Source organism: Haematobia irritans, chromosome 2 (genome assembly GCF_050003625.1).
Source record: "Haematobia irritans isolate KBUSLIRL chromosome 2, ASM5000362v1, whole genome shotgun sequence".
Lineage (NCBI taxonomy): Eukaryota > Metazoa > Arthropoda > Insecta > Diptera > Muscidae > Haematobia > Haematobia irritans.
In genome coordinates, this window is record NC_134398.1 from 127,681,760 (window position 1) to 127,704,757 (window position 22,998).

The 22,998-nt window shown below is 34.1% G+C and overlaps 1 protein-coding gene across 11 annotated transcripts in view; it reads right to left on the reverse strand.

Moving 5' to 3' along the window:
* The window catches only part of Pvr (PDGF- and VEGF-receptor related), a 326,863-nt gene that overhangs the window by 52,256 nt on the left and 251,609 nt on the right, over positions 1 to 22,998 (reverse strand). For 3 of the 11 annotated variants that reach the window (XM_075296126.1, XM_075296125.1, XM_075296128.1), the window contains exon 1: positions 17,859 to 18,680. In XM_075296126.1, the coding sequence (XP_075152241.1) occupies positions 17,859 to 17,985 (127 nt within the window). In that variant the 5' untranslated portion in view covers positions 17,986 to 18,680. Of the gene's footprint in view, positions 1 to 17,858; positions 18,682 to 22,998 lie in introns of those variants that run through there. The other 8 variants (XM_075296132.1, XM_075296127.1, XM_075296124.1 and 5 more) reach the window with 7 other exon arrangements.

Sequence of the window (22,998 nt, forward strand, 5' to 3'; positions counted from 1 at the left end):
AACCTAACCTAACCTAACCTATGCAATCCTTTTGGAAAATTCTTATAAAGTACGGAATTATGCCGGTTTAAGTAAAAATATAAGTTTTGGACAATTAAATTTCGCAAAAAATAATATAAAATCAATTAAAAAGTAAAAAATAAAAAAATCATCTCCACTGGGATTTGAACCTATGCCGTTTGACTTTTTCACTTCCATGGAAGTTCTTTTGAGAAGGTTTTGCAAATTACGATAATTTTTAATTTTTTGTTGATTTGTAATGGAAAAAATATATTTATACAAAAATATATGGTGAAAAAACAAAAACAAAAAAAATTTAGAAACATATTTAATAAAAAAATTTTCTGGTGAGATTTGAACCAGCGTTCTTTATGTTTTCATTCATAATACTAAAGAACATTTCAGGAAGAAGTTAGAATGTCATGCCGATGTGTCATATTAAGTTCATATTATAAACATTTGAAATACGTTTTAATGCATCGTATTCAATGGCGTTTGTGGCTGAGTGCGCTAAGGCGTTCTGTTATGGTGCTAACAGACCCAGGTTCAACCCCCGGTGGAAGCGAAGAAGTTTTTCAATTTGTAAAAACTTACATAATAAGGAAATAAAAGTTAACAAAAAACAATGATAGAGGATCTAAAAATGGAGTACTTCCGTCCTATGACAAGCCCATGCAAAATTCATTGGAGATGATCCAAGTTTCCACTACTTCCGGACCATAAATTGGGGATCATAACTACTTTTTTGGAAGCTCTTTTTTTGCTGGGATATAAATGCTATATAACCCAATCGCTAACTTTTGCTTCGTGGAGGAGTAAGTTTTTTCTTCATGTACTATCAGAGTCCTTTAAAATCATATTAACGACAACTTAAATTTTCAAATTCGGACTCCACTACAAGTATACATTGTGTTTTGTTTCAAGAAAAAAAGTCTTTAAATAAACGCTTTTTTGCTTTAATGTGCAAAAGTTAAAAAATTTAAAGACTATTTCATCAATTTTGAAGAATTTCTCATAATTATTAAAGCCAAGTTGCTCTTAGTGAAACAACATTTCAATGGCTCTATTAACCATGTTCCTTAATCTATATCTGTCCATAAAGCTCGAAAAATAATTGTATAATTAAACATTTTCTTTATTTTTAGGAATTTGAAGAATTTCTAATAATTATTAAAGCCAAGTTGCTCCTAGTGAAACAAAATTTTCTTTAATTTTAGGATACCCAATTTGAAGTCAAACCTCTTAACTATAAAGTCAAAACGACTTCGTTGGAAAGTGTATTGACTTTTGGACAAGGAAAAAAACTTTTTATCAGAGAAATGCGCCTTCTATCCCAGCAGAAAATATTGCATCGCCGGTTGCTCGTACGAAAATTGAACTAAATTGTACTCCACATTTTGAGAATTCCACAAAGCGTTGTTAAAATTCGGGAAATTTAATGCTCTAGTGCCACCGTGGTGCAATGGTTAGCATGCCCGCCTTGCATACACAGGGTCGTGGGTTCGATTCCTGCTTCGACCGAACACCAAAAAGTTTTTCAGCGGTGGATTATCCCACCTCAGTAATGCTGGTGACATTTCTGAGGGTTTCAAAGCTTCTCTAAGTGGTTTCACTGCAATGTGGAACGCCGTTCGGACTCGGCTATAAAAACAAGGTCCCTTGTCATTGAGCTTAACATGGAATCGGGCAGTACTCAGTGATAAGAGAGAAGTTCACCAATGTGGTATCACAATGGACTGAATAGTCTAAGTGAGCCTGATACATCGGGCTGCCACCTAACCTAACCTAAGCTAACCTAGTGTACTTTCTAACTGCAGTTCACGAAATTACATAAATTAATAAAAATAAAGAAGAAAATCATTGGCGCCAAATCATGGTCATTTTAACCATGCAGTAGTTCATTGTTACTATTTTTTGGAATCGTACGAAAATTTGCTTTTACGTTAGTTCATATTGAACTTGTGTTTACGGTCATTGAACTTTATACCCTCGCTTAGCTTATGAAATGTTTGAGACATACTTTAAAAATGGAAAATTTCATTGGCCTGTGGAAAATTTCTAAAGTAATAAGTTAAATTTAGCGTTAGCTTAACTACTGAATTTTTTTTTCGGTGTATATTCTATCATAACATTAGCTTACACAGTTGTTTCCATCATGCCACTAAAATGCGATACAACTGCCAATCGGAAGCAATATACATAGATGCAAAACAAATACTTCTTTACCTTACGTTAAAACTATATTTCGTGCCGTATGTAATGTAAGTTTAAATCACAAAAGTAAGTTAAAATCATATTTTGTCGTATTATTTTGATAAACAAAAATGCGTATTAATATGCTAAAATGACTTCGTATTTCTACCTACGCGTAAGAAATTTTCTGCTTGGATGTTAATCGAAATGCGGATTCGTATTTTAAGGATATGGAATCTTTGGCCTCACGACAATATTTTTTCAGTGCATATGAACCAATTTCCGGACTTGAGTTTCGGAGCATTCTGAAGGAGCAAAGTTCATCCGATCCGGTTGCCCTCCGAAAAAATCTTGGTCCATAATTTTATGTAGCTGCTATAGACCGGGATGTAGCGGGTGTACGATGCTACGATATGCCCTCTAACTGTCATGCGGAAATTTCGGATCATAATTGTATATAATTATGTTATATAGACTCTTCTAAAGAAACCTATTAAGAACAAAAGTGACTTATATTAATTTTACATCTGCACTGAAAAAAAACGGTGAACCCACCAGGAAGAAAAATTTGGTTAATTTTAGAAAATTTCGATTTTTTAGAGAAAATTTTGACTAAATAGTATTACAAACGGTGACATCACGCCGATATCACAAAAATTAGTAAATATGTGTCGAAAAATTCAAGAAAATAGAAATAATTAATTCTTTTCACTTTTTAAAATAATTTTACAGTTTGAAGGAAGAAAGTGGAGGTAAAAATTGCAAGAATGTCTTTAGTGCCATACGAAGTTCAAGATGGGCGCATAATTGGTAAAATTTACACATTTTAGGAAATTCTGAACTATTTTGTGGGAGACACGATTTTAGTTCATCTTTATGCTTCATTTGTGTATTAGTTTTTCCTCTGTTTAAGTTAATTTAACTAACGTACACAAAAAATATTAATGTCATGGAAACTTTCGTAAAACATAATAATTCCATGAACTAAAAGAGAGTTAAATCGGCTTTAGTGATATATAGGGTTCACATTTTTTGAGTGTGCCCGTTTTTATTTAACATAGACTCTATTTGTACTAACTTACAGTGTTGAAACAACTTATAACATTTTAAGATACATTGCCATCTGCAACTGTTATTACAACCCAAGTAATTCGTTTCGTTTTAGTCAAATTAGAGATTCTCTTTGGAATCAATTGCCATAAATTCAGGTATACCGGTATGAAGTGAGCGTCAAGATACAAATGCATCGATAGGGAACATTTGCAGTGAACGAGCCCTTATTTTTGTTTGTTTGTTTGCTATGACATCTGTGAAAAATATTTAGTATACATCAAGTCATTGAACAGACAACATCATATTTTTTCATCATGTTAAAAATTTCGGATTTTATACCAGGAAGTGATGATTTTTTGTTTTCATTTGAAAAAAAGTGCTGAAGAGTCGCATCGAATGTTTGTCAAGGCATATGGTGATCATGCTCTATCAGAATCAACATGCAAACGGTTCAGAAATAATGATTTTGATGTGAGAAATGAAGAATGTGGAAGACCACCAAACAAGTTTGAAGACGCCGAATTGGATGGAGATGACACTTTGAGTCAAAAGAAAATGTCAGCAATGGGAAATGTTGCACAACAAACAATTTCTGTCCGTTTAAAGGCTATGGGAAAGATCCAAAATTGTGGAAAATGAAAATAAATGAATAAATAACAAGTATATACGGCCGTAAGTTCGGCCAGGCCGAAGCTTATGTACCCTCCACCATGGATTGCGTAGAAACTTCTACTGAAGACTGTCATCCACAATCGAATTACTTGGGTTGCGGTAACTTTTGCCGATGACAAGGTATCTTAAAACTTCCTAATACCGTATTATATACCACGTAGTCCATACGTGGTATATATTAAACTTAAAATGGCCGATTAAATACGTATATAATTAAGTTTGACAAAATTTTCTATAGAAATAACATTTTGACAACATTCTCTATAGAATTAAAATTTTGACAACATTTTCTATAGGAATAAAATTTCGACAAAATTTTCTATAGAAATAAAATTTTGCTAGATTATTTTTGCTCGAGTGGCAAACATGATTATGAACCGATATGGACCATTTTTGTGTGATTGGGGATCAGCCGTATCGGATGAAATTTGCTTCTCTTTGAGGCTCCGCAAGCCAAATCTGGGGATCGGTTTATATGGGGGCTATATATAATTATGGACCGATGTGGACCAATTTTTGCATGACCATATACTAACACCATGTACCAAATTTCAGCCGGATCGGATGAAATTTGCTTCTCTTAGAGCAATCGCAAGCCAACTTTGGGGGTCCGTTTATATGGGGGCTATACGTAAAAGTGGACCGATATGGACCAATTTTTGCATGGTTGTTAGAGACCACATACTAACACCATGTACCAAATTTCAGCCGGATCGGATGAAATTTGCTTCTCTTAGAGCAATCGCAAGCCAAATTTGGGGGTCCGTTTATATGGGGGCTATACGTAAAAGTGGACCGATATGGACCAATTTTTGCATGGTTGTTAGAGACCATATACTAACACCATGTACCGAATTTCAGCCGGATCGGATGAAATTTGCTTCTCTTAGAGCAATCGCAAGCCAAATTTTGGGGGTCCGTTTATATGGGGGCTATACGTAAAAGTGGACCGATATGGACCAATTTTTGCATGGTTGTTAGAGACCATATACTAACACCATGTACCGAATTTCAGCCGGATCGGATGAAATTTGCTTCTCTTAGAGCAATCGCAAGCCAAATTTGGGGGTCCGTTTATATGGGGACTATACGTAAAAGTGGACCGATATGGCCCATTTGCAATACCATCCGACCTATATCAATAACAACTACTTGTACCAAGTTTCAAGTCGATAGCTTGTTTCGTTCGGAAGGTAGCGTGATTTCAACAGACGGACGGACGGACATGCTCAGATCGACTCAGAATTTCACCACGACCCAGAATATATATACTTTATGGGGTCTTAGAGCAATATTTCGATGTGTTACAAACGGAATGACAAAGTTAATATACCCCCATCCTATGGTGGAGGGTATAAAAAGAGCGCCAGGTATACCTGGTATTTGTTCTTATAGAAAATACTTTGTAACAAAAATTCATGTCACACTCCCTACTTCCATTTAAGTCATAACAAATCGGTTACTATCACAACGTTTTTATGACGTAAACGCATCTGTCCATCTCTTTATCTTTCCCTCTTAATGTTGCGAAAGAAATCATGCATAAATTTTATTACATTACTAATATGAATTTGTCCTGTCGTCATATGACATCTTACCTGAGTTATAATTTATATGCAAATTTATCTGTAATGTTAAAATACATATAAACGTGCGTCATAAATCGATAAAAATCATCGATATGGAATAATCAATGTGATGTCAAGATTTTGATTGAACCGCCATGAAATGACATTGAAATATAATTGGGCGAATGAAGTCCTTAGGAAACATTAATTGACGCTCTTAATGGCATATTGCCTTCACTTATCGTGGACAAATAGTTACCGTAACAAAGATTGGAAAAAGGGAGAGAGCACTATTCCAAACAATAACCGCATTTCGCAGGTTAACAATTAAAAATTTTAAATACTGATTTTAAAAAACTGTTACTTCACAATCCTCAATCCAATCCTTAATTTCCAATTTGCTTTATATATTTGATTTTATATCCATTTGCTGTTACGTTACACACTTCACTTTTTCAAATTCAAGCGGAGAATTAGAATGTGTTTCCGTCATTCATGAAACTGCTCGAGTGCACACCGTTCTAATTGATTGCCAGGACAAGGCATAACTTAAACCGTTAGAAAATCTTATGTGAGTGTGGGTATACCGTCGTATCAAAGGTCCATATAAATCTATTTTTAGAAATTATGATTGTGCACTTAGTTTTGTGTGAAATAAAGAAAACAAATCATTGGAACGAAATCCAAATCAGTATCGTGTGTGTGTGCTACAGAAACGTGCGGGTGTGTTAGAGTTACTTGGTTGTGATAGGGATGCCATACACGGTTGCCACAGTTGCTAGAATTCTACCAAAAATGGTAGATTTTTTACTGTTTGGTAGATTGGTAGAATTCTTGATGTTTTCGACGTTTTGCACAACATTCCTCTCCAACTAAAATGTACTTAAATTTTCTATATAAATAAAATTTTGACCAAATTTTCCATATAAATAAAATGTTGCACATTTTTATACCCTCCACCATAGGATGGGGGGGTATATTAACCCTTTCACTACCGAAATAAACCTAACGATAAAAACTTTTATTTTTCTTCTTTTTTTACTTGTACTAACAGCATGTAGAACAAAAATTGTCATTTTGAAAACCTACCTCAATTACTTCAAGAGATATATGATTTTGTTCTAAAAACTTGATTCTTGAATTGTGACCAAATGACCTTACAAAAATAAACGCTATTTGGCCTATAATATCCTTCAAAGTGTGAGAAAAAATGCAAAAAAAAACCGTAAAAATATCAGCTATAAATTTTGTATAAATGTCCATTTACTAGACACATACAGTAAATAAATTGTCTCAAATTTTCGTATTTTCCGTTTATTGTTAAAGAAGTTTATAAAAATGTATTTTAGACCTCACCAATATGGACAATATATATAGCTTATTTAGATGAAAGGCTCTACTTTAAAATAACATCGAGAAATAAATCGAAACTATGTGGGAAAATAGAATTTGGTGTCTTTTTCGAATGTCCTTCTATGCGGACATCAGTAGTGAAAGGGTTAACTTTGTCATTCCGTTTGTAACACATCGAAATATTGATCTAAGACCCCATAAAGTATATATATCCTGGGTCGTAGGGAAATTCTGAGTCGATCTAAGCATGTCCGTCCGTCTGTTGAAATCACGCTAACTTCCGAACGAAACAAGCTATCGACTTGAAACTTGGCACAAGTAGTTGTTATTGATGTAGGTCGGATGGTATTGCAAATGGGCCATATCGGTCCACTTTTACGTATAGCCCCCATATAAACGGACCCCCAAATTTGGCTTGCGGAGCCTCAAAGAAAAGCAAATTTCATCCGATCCGGCTGAAATTTGGTACATGGTGTTGGTATATATGGTCTCTAATAACCATGCAAAAATTGGTCCGACCGATGTGGATGGGGGCTATAATTATATATAGCCCCCATATAAACCTCTCTAACAACCATGCAAAAATTGGTCCACATCTGTTCATAAATATATATAGCCCCATATAAACCGATCCCCAGATTTGGCTTGCCCCAGAGTTGGCTTTGGAGCCTGAAAGAGAAGCAAATTTCATCCGATCCGGCTGAAATTTGGTACATGGTGTTGGTATATTGTCTCTAACAACCCCGCAAAAATTGCTCCACATCAGTTCATAATTATATATAGCCCCCATATAAACCGATCCCCAATTTTGGCTTGCGGAGCCTCAAAGGGAAGCAAATTTCATCCGATCCGGCTGAAATTTGGTGCATGTTGTTGGTATATTGTCTCTAACAACCATGCAAAAATTGGTCCACATCAGTTCATAAATATATATAGCCCCCATATAAACCGATCCCCAGATTTGGCTTGCGGAGCCTTAAAGAGAAGCAAATTTCATCCGATCCGACTGAAATTTGGTACATGGTGTTGGTATATTGTCTCTAACAACCACGCAAAAATTGGTCCATATCGGTCTATAGTTAGGTTAGGTTAAAGTGGCAGCCCGATAAAGTTTCAGACTCACTTAGACTATTCAGTCAGTTATATATAGCCCATCCCCAATCACACAAAAATTGGTCCATATTGATTCATAATCATGGTTGCCACTCGAGCCAAAAATAATATACCAAAATTTAATTTCTATTGAAAATTTTGTTAAATTTTTATTTCTACAGTAAATTTTGTCAAAATTTTATTTCTATAAAAAATTTTGTCAAAATTTTATTTCTATAAAAAATTGTGTTAAAATTTTATTTCTATAGAAAAATTTGTCAAAATTTTATTTCTATAGAAAATTTTGTCAAACTGAATTATATACTTATTTAATCGGTCCTTTTTGTTTAATATATACCACGTATGGACTTACTTACAATTTAGAAGATGGTGTTAGGAGGTTTTAAGATACCTTGCCATCGGCAAATGTTACCGCAACCCAAGTAATTCGATTGTGGATGGCAGTGTTTAGAAGTTTCTACGCAATCCATGGTGGAGGGTACATAAGCTTCGGTCTGGCCGAACTTACGGCCGTATATACTTGTTTTTATTGAAATAACATTTTGAGAAAATTTTTATAGAAATAAAATAAAATTGTCTATAGAAATGAAATATAAAAAAAATCTATAGTAATAAAATTAAAAAAAATCTATAGAAATAAAATTAAAAAAAATATATAAATTTAATCCAAATTCTACTGTGAATAAGTTCTCCGTTTTTTGTACAAGTAGTAAATTTCCCTTTTTGGTGCCAGCCAACAAGGCTGTTCTTTATCGTTTTATATGTTCTTTATCGTTTTATATAGAGGAGTCTATAAATAATTATGAACAAATTTGCGCACGATAATTAGAGGGCCAAATTTCAACCGCATCGGATGAAATTTGTTCCTCCATGGACTTTGGTATTTATATCTTGGAGTTGGTTTGTATGGGGGATAATTATGGACCGATACGGGTGGGGCTATACCTAAAAGGGATGCGGTACATACCAAACTTAAAAATGCTTGTCAAATTTTTATTCCTATAGAAAATTTTGTTAAAATTTTAGTCCAATAGAAAATTTTTTAATAATTTTATTTCTTTGGAAAATTTTGTCAAAATTTTATTTCAATAGAAAATTGTGTCAAAATTTTATTTCTATAAAAATTTTGTGAAAATTTTATTTCTATCGAACATTTTGTCAGGAATGTTTTGTAATATCAACCAAAACATCAAGAATTCTATCAATCTATTGAACAGTAAAAAATCTACCATTGTTGGTAGAACTCCACCAACTGTAGCAACCGTGATCCGGTAATGCAATACCATCCGAATCACATCAATAACAACTACTTGTACAAAGTTTCAAGCCGATAGCTCGTTTCGTTCGGTAGTTACCGTAATTTCAACAGTCGGGCCGATGAACGGACATCGCTGAATCGACTTAGAAATTCATCACGACCCACAGTATATATACTTTATGGGATCGATGTGTTACAAATGGAATGACAAAGTTAGTATACCCCCCAATCCTATGGTGGGGGTATAAAAAACTTCAACCACATGCTACTGTAGGTTATGTACTGTACACATTTTTTTACGAAGTTGCATTATATAGATCTCTGAATTTAAATTTGAACAAATGATTAATTCTTCCTAATTTAATTTTTATATTTTAAATTTATTAGTGCCAATCGGACAGACAATAAATATTTGATTGGCTTATTATGACTAGATTATGTAATTATTCATAAAGAAATTCCGTGATTTATATTCTTCCCCCTATGAACTCCCAAATGTGGCAACCCTTTTCGATAGTATCACAGCTTGTGTTGTGGTTGTAGTTGTATTTCATATTGATATGAGAAAGAATTAACCTTATCAGGAGGCATGTGGACATATTCACACATCCGCATTCAAAAGAATTGCATTCAGCACCATATTGCGGTTAACCACAACAATTCTTCTTAGTACTGTGCCATGGACCCGCTTGTCTGTCTACAGGAAGGAAAGAGAAATTCGTACAAAATTTGGGGATTTCCACAGATACTGATCCTCAAAATCAAGAACATTGATAACTATTGTGGGTATAGTTTTTCTTATCTCAAGGTAGGCTAGGATGTTAACATGATCTTTCCTAGGTATGAACTTCAGTCATAGAAGTAAAACTACGCAGAAAAAATATGATCAAAGTATTTACAATTACAATGTTAATTGACATTGAAAACGTAATCAATTAAAAAGGAACCGATACAATTTGGCTTGTATATGTAATTGTCTGTATATGTAAATTTGTGTGCAAAGTACAGCTCGCAGTTTAAGTCCGATCGTTCTCAAATTTGGCATTGGTTCAAAGACGATCGCTATTGATTTTGAAAAAAATCGGTTCAGATTTAGATATAGCTGCCATATATATTTATCACCGATCTGGTCATAATTGACGTATTTATCAACGTATTTTCTCAAAATTTCGGGCAGCCAAATATTTTGGGGCTTTCGTACGATATGCAAAATATCAGCCAAATCGGTTCTGATTTAGATATAGCTCCCATATATATCTTTCGTCTGATTTAAAAAAAAGTGGTGAAAATGTTTTTTTTTGGATCCGGAAGTGGTGCAAAATTGACGCAGAAGCGATGAATTTAACATGGGCTTGTCATAGGAGGAAGTCCTCCATTTAAACAGCCGGTGCACTGAATTTGCGTCACTTCTTTAGGTGTGATCCGAATTCAATGTTTTGGATGTAAATAAAAAATTCTGTGATATTTTGTGAAATAAATAATTTTTATAATATTTTATAATTTTTAATGGATTCTAACGCTTGCCTAAAATGTTTGACCTCTAAATTTTCAAAAATGCCAGACCGAATCTTATGCATCCTCCACCATGGATTGCGTAGAAACTTCTACTGAAGACTGCCATCCACAATCGAATTACTTAGGTTGAGGTAACACTTGCCGACGGCAAGGTATCTTAAAACTTCCTAACACCGTCTTCTAAATTGCAAGGTAGTCCATACGTGGTATATATTAAACTAAAAAAGGACGATTAAATACGTATATGATTAAGTTTGACAAAATTTTTTATAGAAATAAAATTTTGACAAAAATTTCTATAGAAATAAAATTTTGACAAAATAAAATTTTGACAACTTTTTCTATAGAAGTAAAATTTTGACAAATTTTTTTATAGAAATAAAATTTTTCCAAATTTTCTATAGAAATAAAATTTGAGAAACTTTTCTATAGGAATAAAATTTTACTTTTTTTCAGTGTTTCAAATTTCAACTTTTATAAGGCTTCGAAAGTCAAATTTGGGTGCAGGTTTATTTGTTTCGTTCGAAAGTTAGGGTGATTTCAAAAGACGGACGAATGGACATCGCTGGATCGATTCACCACGACCCAAAATATACTGTATGGAGTTTGAGGCCAATATTTCGATGTGTTACAAACGGAATGACGAAATTCCCCTATCCTATGGTGGAGGGTATAAAATCGATACCGATACCATGGCCAAATCTGGCAACAATTTGTCTTGTTTTGTTCATTTAATAATTCAAATCTGAGCATTAGAAGTGGTATCAATATTCCAGATGTGCTCAATTTAATCTACGTGCAGGCAAAAAATGAATATATTCCATATTTCGAGATAACAGTAGACAAACAGACTTACATTGGCAGATAATTTTCACCTGGTCATGAATATATAGTTTATGTGTATGGTAAATTTGTGCACATCCCAACAAACACTAGGTAAGCACATCTCATTACAATTGGCATTACCAGGATATTCTCATCCTCAAAACAATCGCTTCTGTAACATATACTACCAAACACATTCTGCTTCAAGCATATATACATATTTAGGATTGTTCCAAACAAAATTTTGTTTGCATTGCTCCAACATATTGTGTTTCACCTAAGGCATACACTGGTAAAAAACTGTTAATGAACTTTTATTTGTGTGTATATATTTTAAGGTGCCAATTGGTTACTTCCATATTTTTACATACTGCATATTCTCTCAGTCTCTCTTTCGAAACACATGTATGAAATATGTTATGCTAATTTATAAACATTATATGCTTGCACATAAAATAATGTGCTAATAATTTGAATTCCAAACATATAACTTTTACACCCGAGCATATGACAAACAGTTTTCGTCCGTGTTTTAGGGCAAATTTTGATCTGATGACATTGGGTCACTTAGCAAGAAGTGACCCATTTGGCTCAAGAATCCGATTTTCCCAAACATGATAGGTGACCCCGTGTAATTTTTACGCATGGTACACTTTTTAGACTTACTCTCTTGTTAAAGGTGTGTACTATGTTCGGTTTTCGAGTTGAAAATCAAATTATTTTCGCGATTACTTTTCCTGAAATAATCAAATTTATAAATGAAAACAAACTTATTCCCGTAAATCTCTGCCGAAATCTATAGGAACAAAAAATCGCGCATCAATTCAGTTAATTTATCTGCTTTATATTGAACTGTTTTAATAAAGTAACCGTGAAAATTTCTACTCGAAAAGCGAACATAGTACATACCTTAAGTTGTAAGTGTAACGTACGCCACTGCTTTTCTAACAAAAATAACAAACATTTTGCTATCTGCGTAGATTTAAATCTTGATGGGTGGAGATAGATAGCAAAAACTGGTAGATGAATCATCATGATCTGCTTTGTCTAGGCCGTTTTTATCGTTTACATAATAATGTTTAATAATATAATTTCTATGAGATCAGATAAAGTCCAATGTCCAGTATTGTTTTGGGAACCTCAGAAGAAAAGGTAAATTCAAAATTGGATTGATTGAATTTCTTGAGAATAAATAGTTTGTTTCAAATTAGATAGGATCATTCAAAACATGTGAGTAAGATTTAATGTAGATCGGAGCTGGACGGAGCTAAGAGGTGACATTGAAATAAATATATACAGCCAAATCATATGTATCTTCCACCAAGCATTGCGTACAAAGTTCTTCTAAAGACTGTCATCCACAATCGAATTATTTGGGTTGTGGCAACACTTACTGATGGGAAAGGCATCATAAAACTTCTTGTACAGAAAAAAAGTAAATTGTTTTATAGCAAGAATGAACTACCTCGTGCGAAAATTGAACTAAATTATACTCCACATTTTGAGATTTCCACCAAGCGTTGTAATAACCAGGAAAGTTTATTGCTCTGATGTACTTTTTAACTATAAAGGTGGGTACTAAGTTCGAGTTTAGCCGCTAAAATCGCTAAAGTGAAAATTAAATCAGTAAGAAAAAGGCATAAAATTATACATATTTTTTGCAAATTTTTTTATAACTTGATGGGGAAAAGTCACAAAGTTTGTATTCCTTAAAATAGATTATTAAAGAAAAGTAATCGTAAAAAAATGACGATTTTAGCGGCTAAACTTGAACTTAATACCCACCTTAACGCACAAAATTACACCATTTCATCGAAGAAACAAAATGAACTAAAAGTAAAGAACAAAATCATTGATGCCAAATCATGACCATTTTAACCATTTGGGAATCGAACGAAAATGTTATTTTGCGTTAGTTCATATTCAAATTACGGTCATTAAAATTTATACCCACTTTTAAATAGTTCATAAAATATTTGAAACATACTTAAAAACAGGAAATTTTCATTGGGATGTGGAAAATTTAGAAAAAATAATAAAATTTAACTACAAACAAATAATTGTTTCTGCAATAAAAGTAAATTTAAATTTAGCGTTTGTTTAACCCTATTTGGCACTAAAGCCAAATATAAAAAATTCAAAAAATTTGTAAGTTTTACCAGTAATGTGCTCCATGAAATTTGTTCCTCCATGGGACTCCGGAGGTCAAATCTGTGGAAAGGTTTATATGGGGACTATATATCATTATGGACCGATAAGAATATTGTCAATAAATTCGGTTGACGACCAATCTGTATTCTTTGAGTATATACATTTGGGGTCTAAGTTTACATTGAACGTAACTTGTTCATACAATTTTTGAGACGTAATTGGCAACCGGAAAGTTGCATCCCAGCAAAAAAATTTGGAAGTTCTTCCAAAGGCACAACTTTAAAAGCAATTCCAGAAGATGCACTCCCAATGATGCTATTTATTTTAACTACCCAGGAAGTTCTTTAAATTAAATTTTTTATAACTTGGTTTTTTCATACTTTTAATGGGTAGTTTTAACTTCTTTTGTTTCAAATTGTTTAAACACAGTTTAAGAATTCATAAAATGGTACAAATTATTTAAATTTTGTCGAAAAAAATGTTAAATTCGATCTGAAAAAATTGTGAATTTTTAAAAATATTTGAGGTCAAACGTTTCCGACAAGCGTTAGAATCCATTAAAAATTATAAAAAATATAAAAATTATTTATTTGACAAAATATCACAGAATTTTTTAATTTACATCCAAAACATTGAATTCGGATAACACCTAAAGAAGTGATGCAAATTCAGTGCAACGGCTGTTGAAATGGAGAACTTCCGTCCTATGACAAGCCCATGTTAAATTCATCGCTTCTGCGTCAATTTTGCACCACTTCCGGATCCAAAAAGAACATTTTCATTACTTTTTTGGCGACGCTTTTTTTACTGGGATTGTATTATAGTGGAAAATGAACCAAAACAAGTGAGTAAACTAGTAAGTCGGGCGGGGCCGACCATATCATACCCTAAACCATCCCTACTGAATTAGTAATCAAAAGCATTTGTGGGGTGTCATTGAATTAGTTTTGGAAAATTAACCGTATTTCTTTTTTTTTAAGAATAGGGGCATGTGTTTATGGGAGCCTTAACTCAATCTTAACAGAAATTCCTGATATTAGGAGCTATACTTGATTTTACTCCTACAGAGGTACCCAGCAAAAAAATTTGGAAAAAATCTTTATTTGACAAACTATCACAGAATTTTTTAATTTATTTCCAAAACATTGAATTCGTATCACACCTAAAGAAGTGATGCAAATTCAGTGGAACGGCTGTTGAAATGGAGGACTTCCGTCCTATGACAAGCCCATGTTAAATTCATCGCTTCTGTGTCAATTTTGCACCACTTCCGGATTCAAAAAGAACATTTTCATTTTTTTGGCGACACTATTTTTGCTGGGTAGTAATAACTAATATTGAGTCCACTATTAAAAAAGAGGAAATTTGTGAAAATGTAAGAGCTATACGTATGTCTAAATAAAATCGGCTAATACATCAAAATTTCAAATTTGAGTAACACTTAAGCGCAATGTAACCTCATTTATCGAAATCGGGCGATACATATATATGGGAGCTATGTCTAAATCTGAATCGATTTGAATTTTGAAATTTTGCACACTTAAAGGGAGATGAATTTGATTACGATGTGCCAAATTTGACGCATATCGGTAAGCAACGAAGTGCAATGTTATCCCATTTGTCGAAATTGGGCGATACGTATAGTATATGGGAGCTAAATCCAAATTTGATCCGATTTATTTTAAATTCAATAGCGTTGCAAGTTTATTTAGTTTATCTACCTTTTTTCTAATTATTAGCTTTTGTGTTTGGTATGTTTTTTAACGGGCTTTCAAGGTCACTTTAAAATGCAACTAAAACAAGTATTGAATTATTCCATTATTTTCATCCAAAGTTTCGCTGGGATTATTTCCACCCTTATCAGGGATGATTTATTTATTGGATCTGGCAACAACATATGGAATTACATTAGATCTTAGCCTACATTCTATTAATTGCATAAAAAAATTTTCATGTGCCAAAAAACGCAATGTACCAAATTCCCTCAAAATCGGTTAATAATTGCGACTGGGATCCTGGAAAAAAACAACAACATGGACAGACGGACGGACAATAAGGGTTAGATCGACTCAGGATGTGATTCTGAGTCGATTGGTATATCTCAGGATGTGATTCTGAGTCGATTGGTATATATTTGATGGGGTCTAAAATCAATATTTCTGGCAGGCACATTTAGTCGCAATGATGATGATATCCTGACCACTATGAGGTCTAGGGTATAATAGTAAAATTGAACTAAAACCAACTAATTTTTTTTAAATACTTTAAATCCAGCATCAGGCTTTGTTTTCCTATATTTCATATCATATCAGCTGACGAAGATATAATAAAAATAGCCATTTATTAAATTTTTTATACCCACCACCATAGGACTTTGTCATTCCGTTTGTAACACATCGAAATATTGCTCTAAGACCCCATAAAGTATATATATTCTGGGTCGTGGTGAGATTCTGAGTCGATCTGAGCATGTCCGTCCGTCCGTCTGTTGAAATCACGCTAACTTCCGAACGAAACAAGCTATCGACTTGAAACTTGGCACAAGTAGTTGTTATTGATGTAGGTCGGATGGTATTGCAAATGGGCCATATCGGTCCACTTTTACGTATAGCCCCCATATAAACGGACCCCAAAATTTGGCTTGCGAGGCCTCTAAGAGAAGCAAATTTCATCCGATCCGGCTGAAATTTGGTACATGGTGTTAGTATATGGTCTTTAACAACCATGCAAAAATTGGTCGACATCGGTCCATAATTATATATACCCCCATTTGGCTTGCGAGACCGCTAAGAGAAGCAAATTTCATCCGATCCGGCTGAAATTTTGTACGTGATGTTAGTATATGGTCTATAACAACCATGCAAAACTTGGTCCACATCGGTTCATAATTATATATAGCCCCCATATAAACCGATCACCAGATTTGACCTCCGGAACCTCTTGGAAGACCAAAATTCATCTGATTCAGTTGAAATTTGGTATGTGGTGTTAATATATGGCCTAAAACTCCCATGAAAAAATTGGTCGATATCGGTCCATAATTATATATAGGCGCCATATAAACCGATCCCCAGATTTGACCTCCAGAGCCCCTTGGAAGAGCAAAATTCTTGCCATTCGGTTGAAATTTGGTACGTGATGTTAGTATATGGTATCCAACAACCATGCAGGAATTGGTTCCTATCAGTCCATAATTATATATAGCTCCCATATAAACCGATCCCCAGATTTGACCTCCGGTGCCTTTTGGAGAAGCAAAATTCATCCGATCTGCTTGAAATTTGGTACGTGGTGGTAGTATATGATATTTAACAACCATGCCAAAAGTGGTCCATATAAGTCCATAATCGTACATAGCCCCATATAAACCGATCCCGAGATTTGGTTTTGGAACCTCTTGGAGGAGCAAATTTCATCCGAGTGAGTTGAAATTTGGTACATTGTGCTAGTATATGGTCGTTAACCACCATGCCTAACTAGGTCCATATCGGTCTATAGTTATATATGGCCCTCAGATAAATCGATCCCCAATCACACAAAAATTGGTCCATATCAAGTTCATAATTGTATATAGCCCCCATATAAGCGACCCCCCATATTTCAATTCTGGCTCTCTACGTACAAAAAGTCGATATCGATTCGTAATTATTTGTAGACTTAACTATACATAACTTTTTTGTCTAATATATACCATGTATGGACTAAATCACAGTCTTTCGTAGAAGTTTCTATGCAATCCATGGTGGTGGGTACATAAGATTCGGCCTGGCCGAACTTGCGGCCGTATGTACTTGTTGTATATTAGTGCACTTTGTAACTAAAGTATCACGGTCGGATATTTTCTAATAAAATATTCTGTGAAAAACTTATTTTTCATATGTTACGTTAAGAATGCACTATTTAAAAAAAAAAAACACCTATTTTATCTAACTTAATACTAAGATTCACAGAAAAACATATATTTTGGTTTCAATCACGAAATTAATTGATCCAATTTCGGAAGTGATTATATCAGTAATCAACACCGACTACAATATTAATTGGTATATTTAAAAATTTCAATTCAATTGAAAAATATTTCTATTTATTTTTTTTTTTAAATTTAATTGAAAACATATTGGAAATATAAAAGAAAATAATATTAACACTTCACTTACATGCGTCACATCCAATGATGGTATTTGATATCCATAATCCCAATAACAGCAGCAAAAGTATATCCATTTTGTGTAAACTACAGCCCCGCCTACTTATGGGCGGCCTCGCCAATCGAGGTAGATTCATTTTAAATGTGTGATAATACTAATTGTTATTTTTTCTAAATATTTTGTTGTTATTCAACAAAAGTATTGCACATATGATTCCGTTAGAATCTGCTTATTTTTTTTTAACAATCTTACACATCTTTATTTCGTTAGAAAATTACACTCATTCATTTACGCACACAGACAAACTGGCGTAAACTGAAACTCTGGAATGAACCACAAACACACAAAAAATTTATCACCTTTGTATAGATGGGGGGTTTTTTGCTTCTCTATCGATTCAAATAACCAATTCAATATGAATTTTTATTGATTTTTATGATGACACTCATCCATACGTTAGCATGTCGCCGAACACTCATTATTATTTACTTATTATGCATTTGATTATAAATTCACTTCAGTTTGAAAAGAATTGAGAAAACGAACGAAGCACATACACAATACACGAACACACCCGATTCATTCATAACCGTTAAAACGTCGTCAACCTTCCGCTCTTTGTTTACGTACAATAAAATTCAGTCTTATCCATACGAGTTCCTTAAGAAAACTAGTGGTGCCGGCAACAGACGATCAGTTGATATCACTGAATTTCATTTGTTGTTTTGTTTTGAGTGCTGCTGTTGTTGTTGCTGTTGCTATTGCTGTTGGCTTTGCTACTTACTACTGGTGTTTATTTCAGTGTTGTATTTGCTTTTGTTGTTTTTGTGATGTGAAATGTATTCGTTTGGAATTGTTGTTGTTTATATTTTTTTCAAATTTAAGATAAATTCTTATTGTTGCATATTCGAATAAAACTCTTTTTCTTTATTTTTATCAATTATTAAGTTTTATTCTTTTTTACAACAACACCATTGAAACGTTGTTTATATTAATTTCTTTCATTATACGTTTTGTTTTTATTTTAAATGCGCGCTTTGAAGACTGTCTTCATGTCAATGATTTGAGTTTTTTGCTCTCGCTTTGATTATAAACAAAACTGAATTTTGAGCTGCTGATAGGGTGAACGAATGGGATTCTTGGAGGAAAATGTGAGACGAGTGATTTTGTGGAAGTAGCTAGAATGATACTACTCAATATTATTGACCACTAATGCCAAGGAATAAAATGAGATCACGTATTATAGAGGTAAAGGTAGAATTGGAAGTTAAAATACCGAATTCGTTTTTATACCCTCCACCATAGGATGGGGGGTATATTAACTTTGTCATTCCGTTTGTAACACATCGAAATATTGCTCTAAGGCCCTATAAAGTATATATATTATGGGTCGTGGTGAAATTCTGAGTCGATCTGAGCATGTCCGTCCGTCCATCCGTCCGTCTGTTGAAATCACGCTAACTTCCGAACGAAACAAGCTATCGACTTGAAACTTGGCACAAGTAGTTGTTATTGATGTAGGTCGGATGGTATTGTAAATGGGCCATATCGGTCCATTTTTACGTATAGCCCCCATATAACAACCATGCAAAAATTGGTCCACATCGGTCCATAATTATATATAGCCCCCATATAAACCGATCCCCCGATTTGACCTCCGGAGCCTCTTGGAAGACCAAAATTCATCTGATTCAGTTGAAATTTGGTACGTGATGTTAGTATATGGTATCCAACAACCATGCAGGAATTGGTTCATATCAGTCCATAATCACATATAGCCCCCATATAAATCGATCCCGAGATTTGGTTTTGGAGCCTCTTGGAGGAGCAAATTTCATACGAGTCAGTTGAAATTTGGTACATTTTGCTAGTATATGGCCGTTAACAATCATGCCTAACTAGGTCCATATCGGTCTATAGTTATATATAGCCCTCAGATCCATATTAGTAATTGTATATAGCCCCCATATAAGCGACCCCCATATTTCAATTCTGGCCCCCTACGTACCGTGCAAAAGTCCATATCGATTCGTAATTATTTGTAGAGTTACCTACACATACTTTTTTTGTCTAATGTATACCACGTATGGACTAACTCACAATTTAGAAAACGATTTAAGATACCACAACCCAAGTAATTCGATTGTGGATGACAGTCTTTCGTAGGAGTTTGTACGCAATCCATGGTGGAGGGTACATAAGATTCGGCCTGGCCGAACTTACGGCCGTTTATACTTGTTTTTGTTTCTAATGTTTTAGAAGCTGAAATTTTGAATAGGTAAATATTTACTAGATGCCGTTCGGGTACTTTCCAGCAAAGTTAATCAAAGAGAATAAAATACACTCTTAGGTTATGTGGCATCCCTATGTATCAGGCTCACTTAGACTATTCAGTCCATTGTGATACCACATTGGTGAACTTCTCTCTTATCACTGAGTGCTGCCCGATTCCATGTTAAGCGCAATGACAAGGGACCTCCTTTTTATAGCTGAGTCCGAACGGCGTTCCACATTGCAGTGAAACCACTTAGAGAAGCTTTGTTTGAGTTTTCATTCAATATCAATTAAATTTTTAATTGACCAATTAAAAAATAATTGAAGTTTCATAATGAAATCAATTAATTTTGTTTAATCAAGTATTTTCTTATGTCAAATTTCAATTTAAAAAATTAATTGCATCAATTCATTTCATGATTGAATCAAAAAAATGTTTTGTGTGTTTGGTCATTTCGAAACGATCCGTTCATGAAAGTGAATCAACACACATGAAAGTGAATCAACACTGAGAACAGATGGGGTCAATCTGACAACGTAAAAATGACACCATACGTTGTCAAAACAACAACCAGCGTTTATGATCTGAAAACGTAATGGTTACGAATTTATAAACAAAATAAAAAAAATATTTCCGCTACCGTGGCTCGAACCTATGTTGCCTGCACGATACGCGTTAACAGTCGCCTTAGCACATTGCACCAACGGCGGAGTGGCCATAACAACGTCTAACGATTATTTTAAGACTTTTCATGGCCAAAGAAAAACGAATGTCGTTCATAAAACCCTGAACGGCCGTGGACGAAATCGTGAACATTCCGTTTTGATTTTTTGTGAACGTTTCCGTTTCATTTTGACAACGTCCGTTCACGATTGTGAAACGCAATTTTTTCTATTAGTGTAGGAGTGAGAGTGATCATCTGGCTTTCATACTACTCCGTTCAATCCCTGTTTCGACCGAGCAGCACAAGTGGTTTCACTTGTGGACTGAATGGCCTATGTTAGTCTAAAATAACGGGCTGTCACTATACCTAACCTAAGGAATTTCGTCGGTGGCACTGGTTATATTTGTAATAGAGCCAGTACCACAGTCGTCGGCTGTGTAGAGATTCCCCGAGTCTCTTCCGTATGTTAATCCCTAATTATTGTAATCGTATAGTTTTTTTTCATTTTTTTATACTTGTAGTATTTTTTAATCATTTGTTTACAACTGTGAACGCTATGAAGAATCGACTCGTATTTATCTGTAAAGAAAAAGAAGAAGAAAACAAAAACACATTATAAGTAATATAAAGTAAATTGATATTGACAATACAATCATATTAAACGAAGTACATAAATATTTTATAAGTAAGCATACATATATAAATAAATAAATATAAAAAAACACCAAACCGTATATAAAAAATGTAACGATAAATCTTGGAGCCAAAACGTTAACTTATGACTTTAATATGTTAGACTTGAATGAATGTACTAAAATTCTGATACATCTAGAATGTATATATTACATAAACCCTGGCCTGAACTTAGCTAATCGATAATTCATAACTTCTGTAATAACGGTTACTAAATGTCACAATGACTTGGCAGTTTCAATTTTAATCATTTCAAGAAAAGAATCTGAGAAAAGGAATTATAGATTATTTACCGCTGGTTAATAACCAAAATTTTATTACTTATTCTTGAAATTAGGTGTGTGATGCTCGTACACTGGTAGAAAAACTTTCGTTAATACGATGAATTCCTACGTCGTATTAACGAAATTCTTCATTAAAAGTCAGCCAACGTACCATTTCATTATAACAACGTAATTTTACGTTATATTTACGAAACCCTTTATGGAATACATTTCGTAGTACTAAAGAATAATTACGTTGCTATAACGTAGCCTTTTCGTTGTATTAACCAAAATTCTTCGTTGTATGTATGAAACTTATTCATTGAATGAATGCAGCTTATAAAGGGTGATTTGTTAAGAGCTTGATAACTTTTTAAAAAAAAAAAACGCATAAAATTTGCAAAATCTCATCGGTTCTTTATTTGAAACGTTAGATTGGTCCATGACATTTACTTTTTGAAGATAATTTCATTTAAATGTTGACCGCGGCTGCGTCTTAGGTGGTCCATTCGGAAAGTCCAATTTTGGGCAACTTTTTCGAGCATTTCGGCCGGAATAGCCCGAATTTCTTCGGAAATGTTGTCTTCCAAAGCTGGAATAGTTGCTGGCTTATTTCTGTAGACTTTAGACTTGACGTAGCCCCACAAAAAATAGTCTAAAGGCGTCAAATCGCATGATCTTGGTGGCCAACTTACCGGTCCATTTCTTGAGATGAATTGTTCTCCGAAGTTTTCCCTCAAAATGGCCATAGAATCGCGAGCTGTGTGGCATGTAGCGCCATCTTGTTGAAACCACATGTCAACCAAGTTCAGTTCTTCCATTTTTGGCAACAAAAAGTTTGTTAGCATCGAACGATAGCGATCGCCATTCACCGTAACGTTGCGTCCAACAGCATCTTTGAAAAAATACGGTCCAATGATTCCACCAGCGTACAAACCACACCAAACAGTGCATTTTTCGGGATGCATGGGCAGTTCTTGAACGGCTTCTGGTTGCTCTTCACTCCAAATGCGGCAATTTTGCTTATTTACGTAGCCATTCAACCAGAAATGAGCCTCATCGCTGAACAAAATTTGTCGATAAAAAAGCGGATTTTCTGCCAACTTTTCTAGGGCCCATTCACTGAAAATTCGACGTTGTGGCAGATCGTGCGTCTATTCATGATGAAATGTCAAAGCATACTGAGCATCTTTCTCTTTGACACCATGTCTGAAATCCCACGTGATCTGTCAAATACTAATGCATGAAAATCCT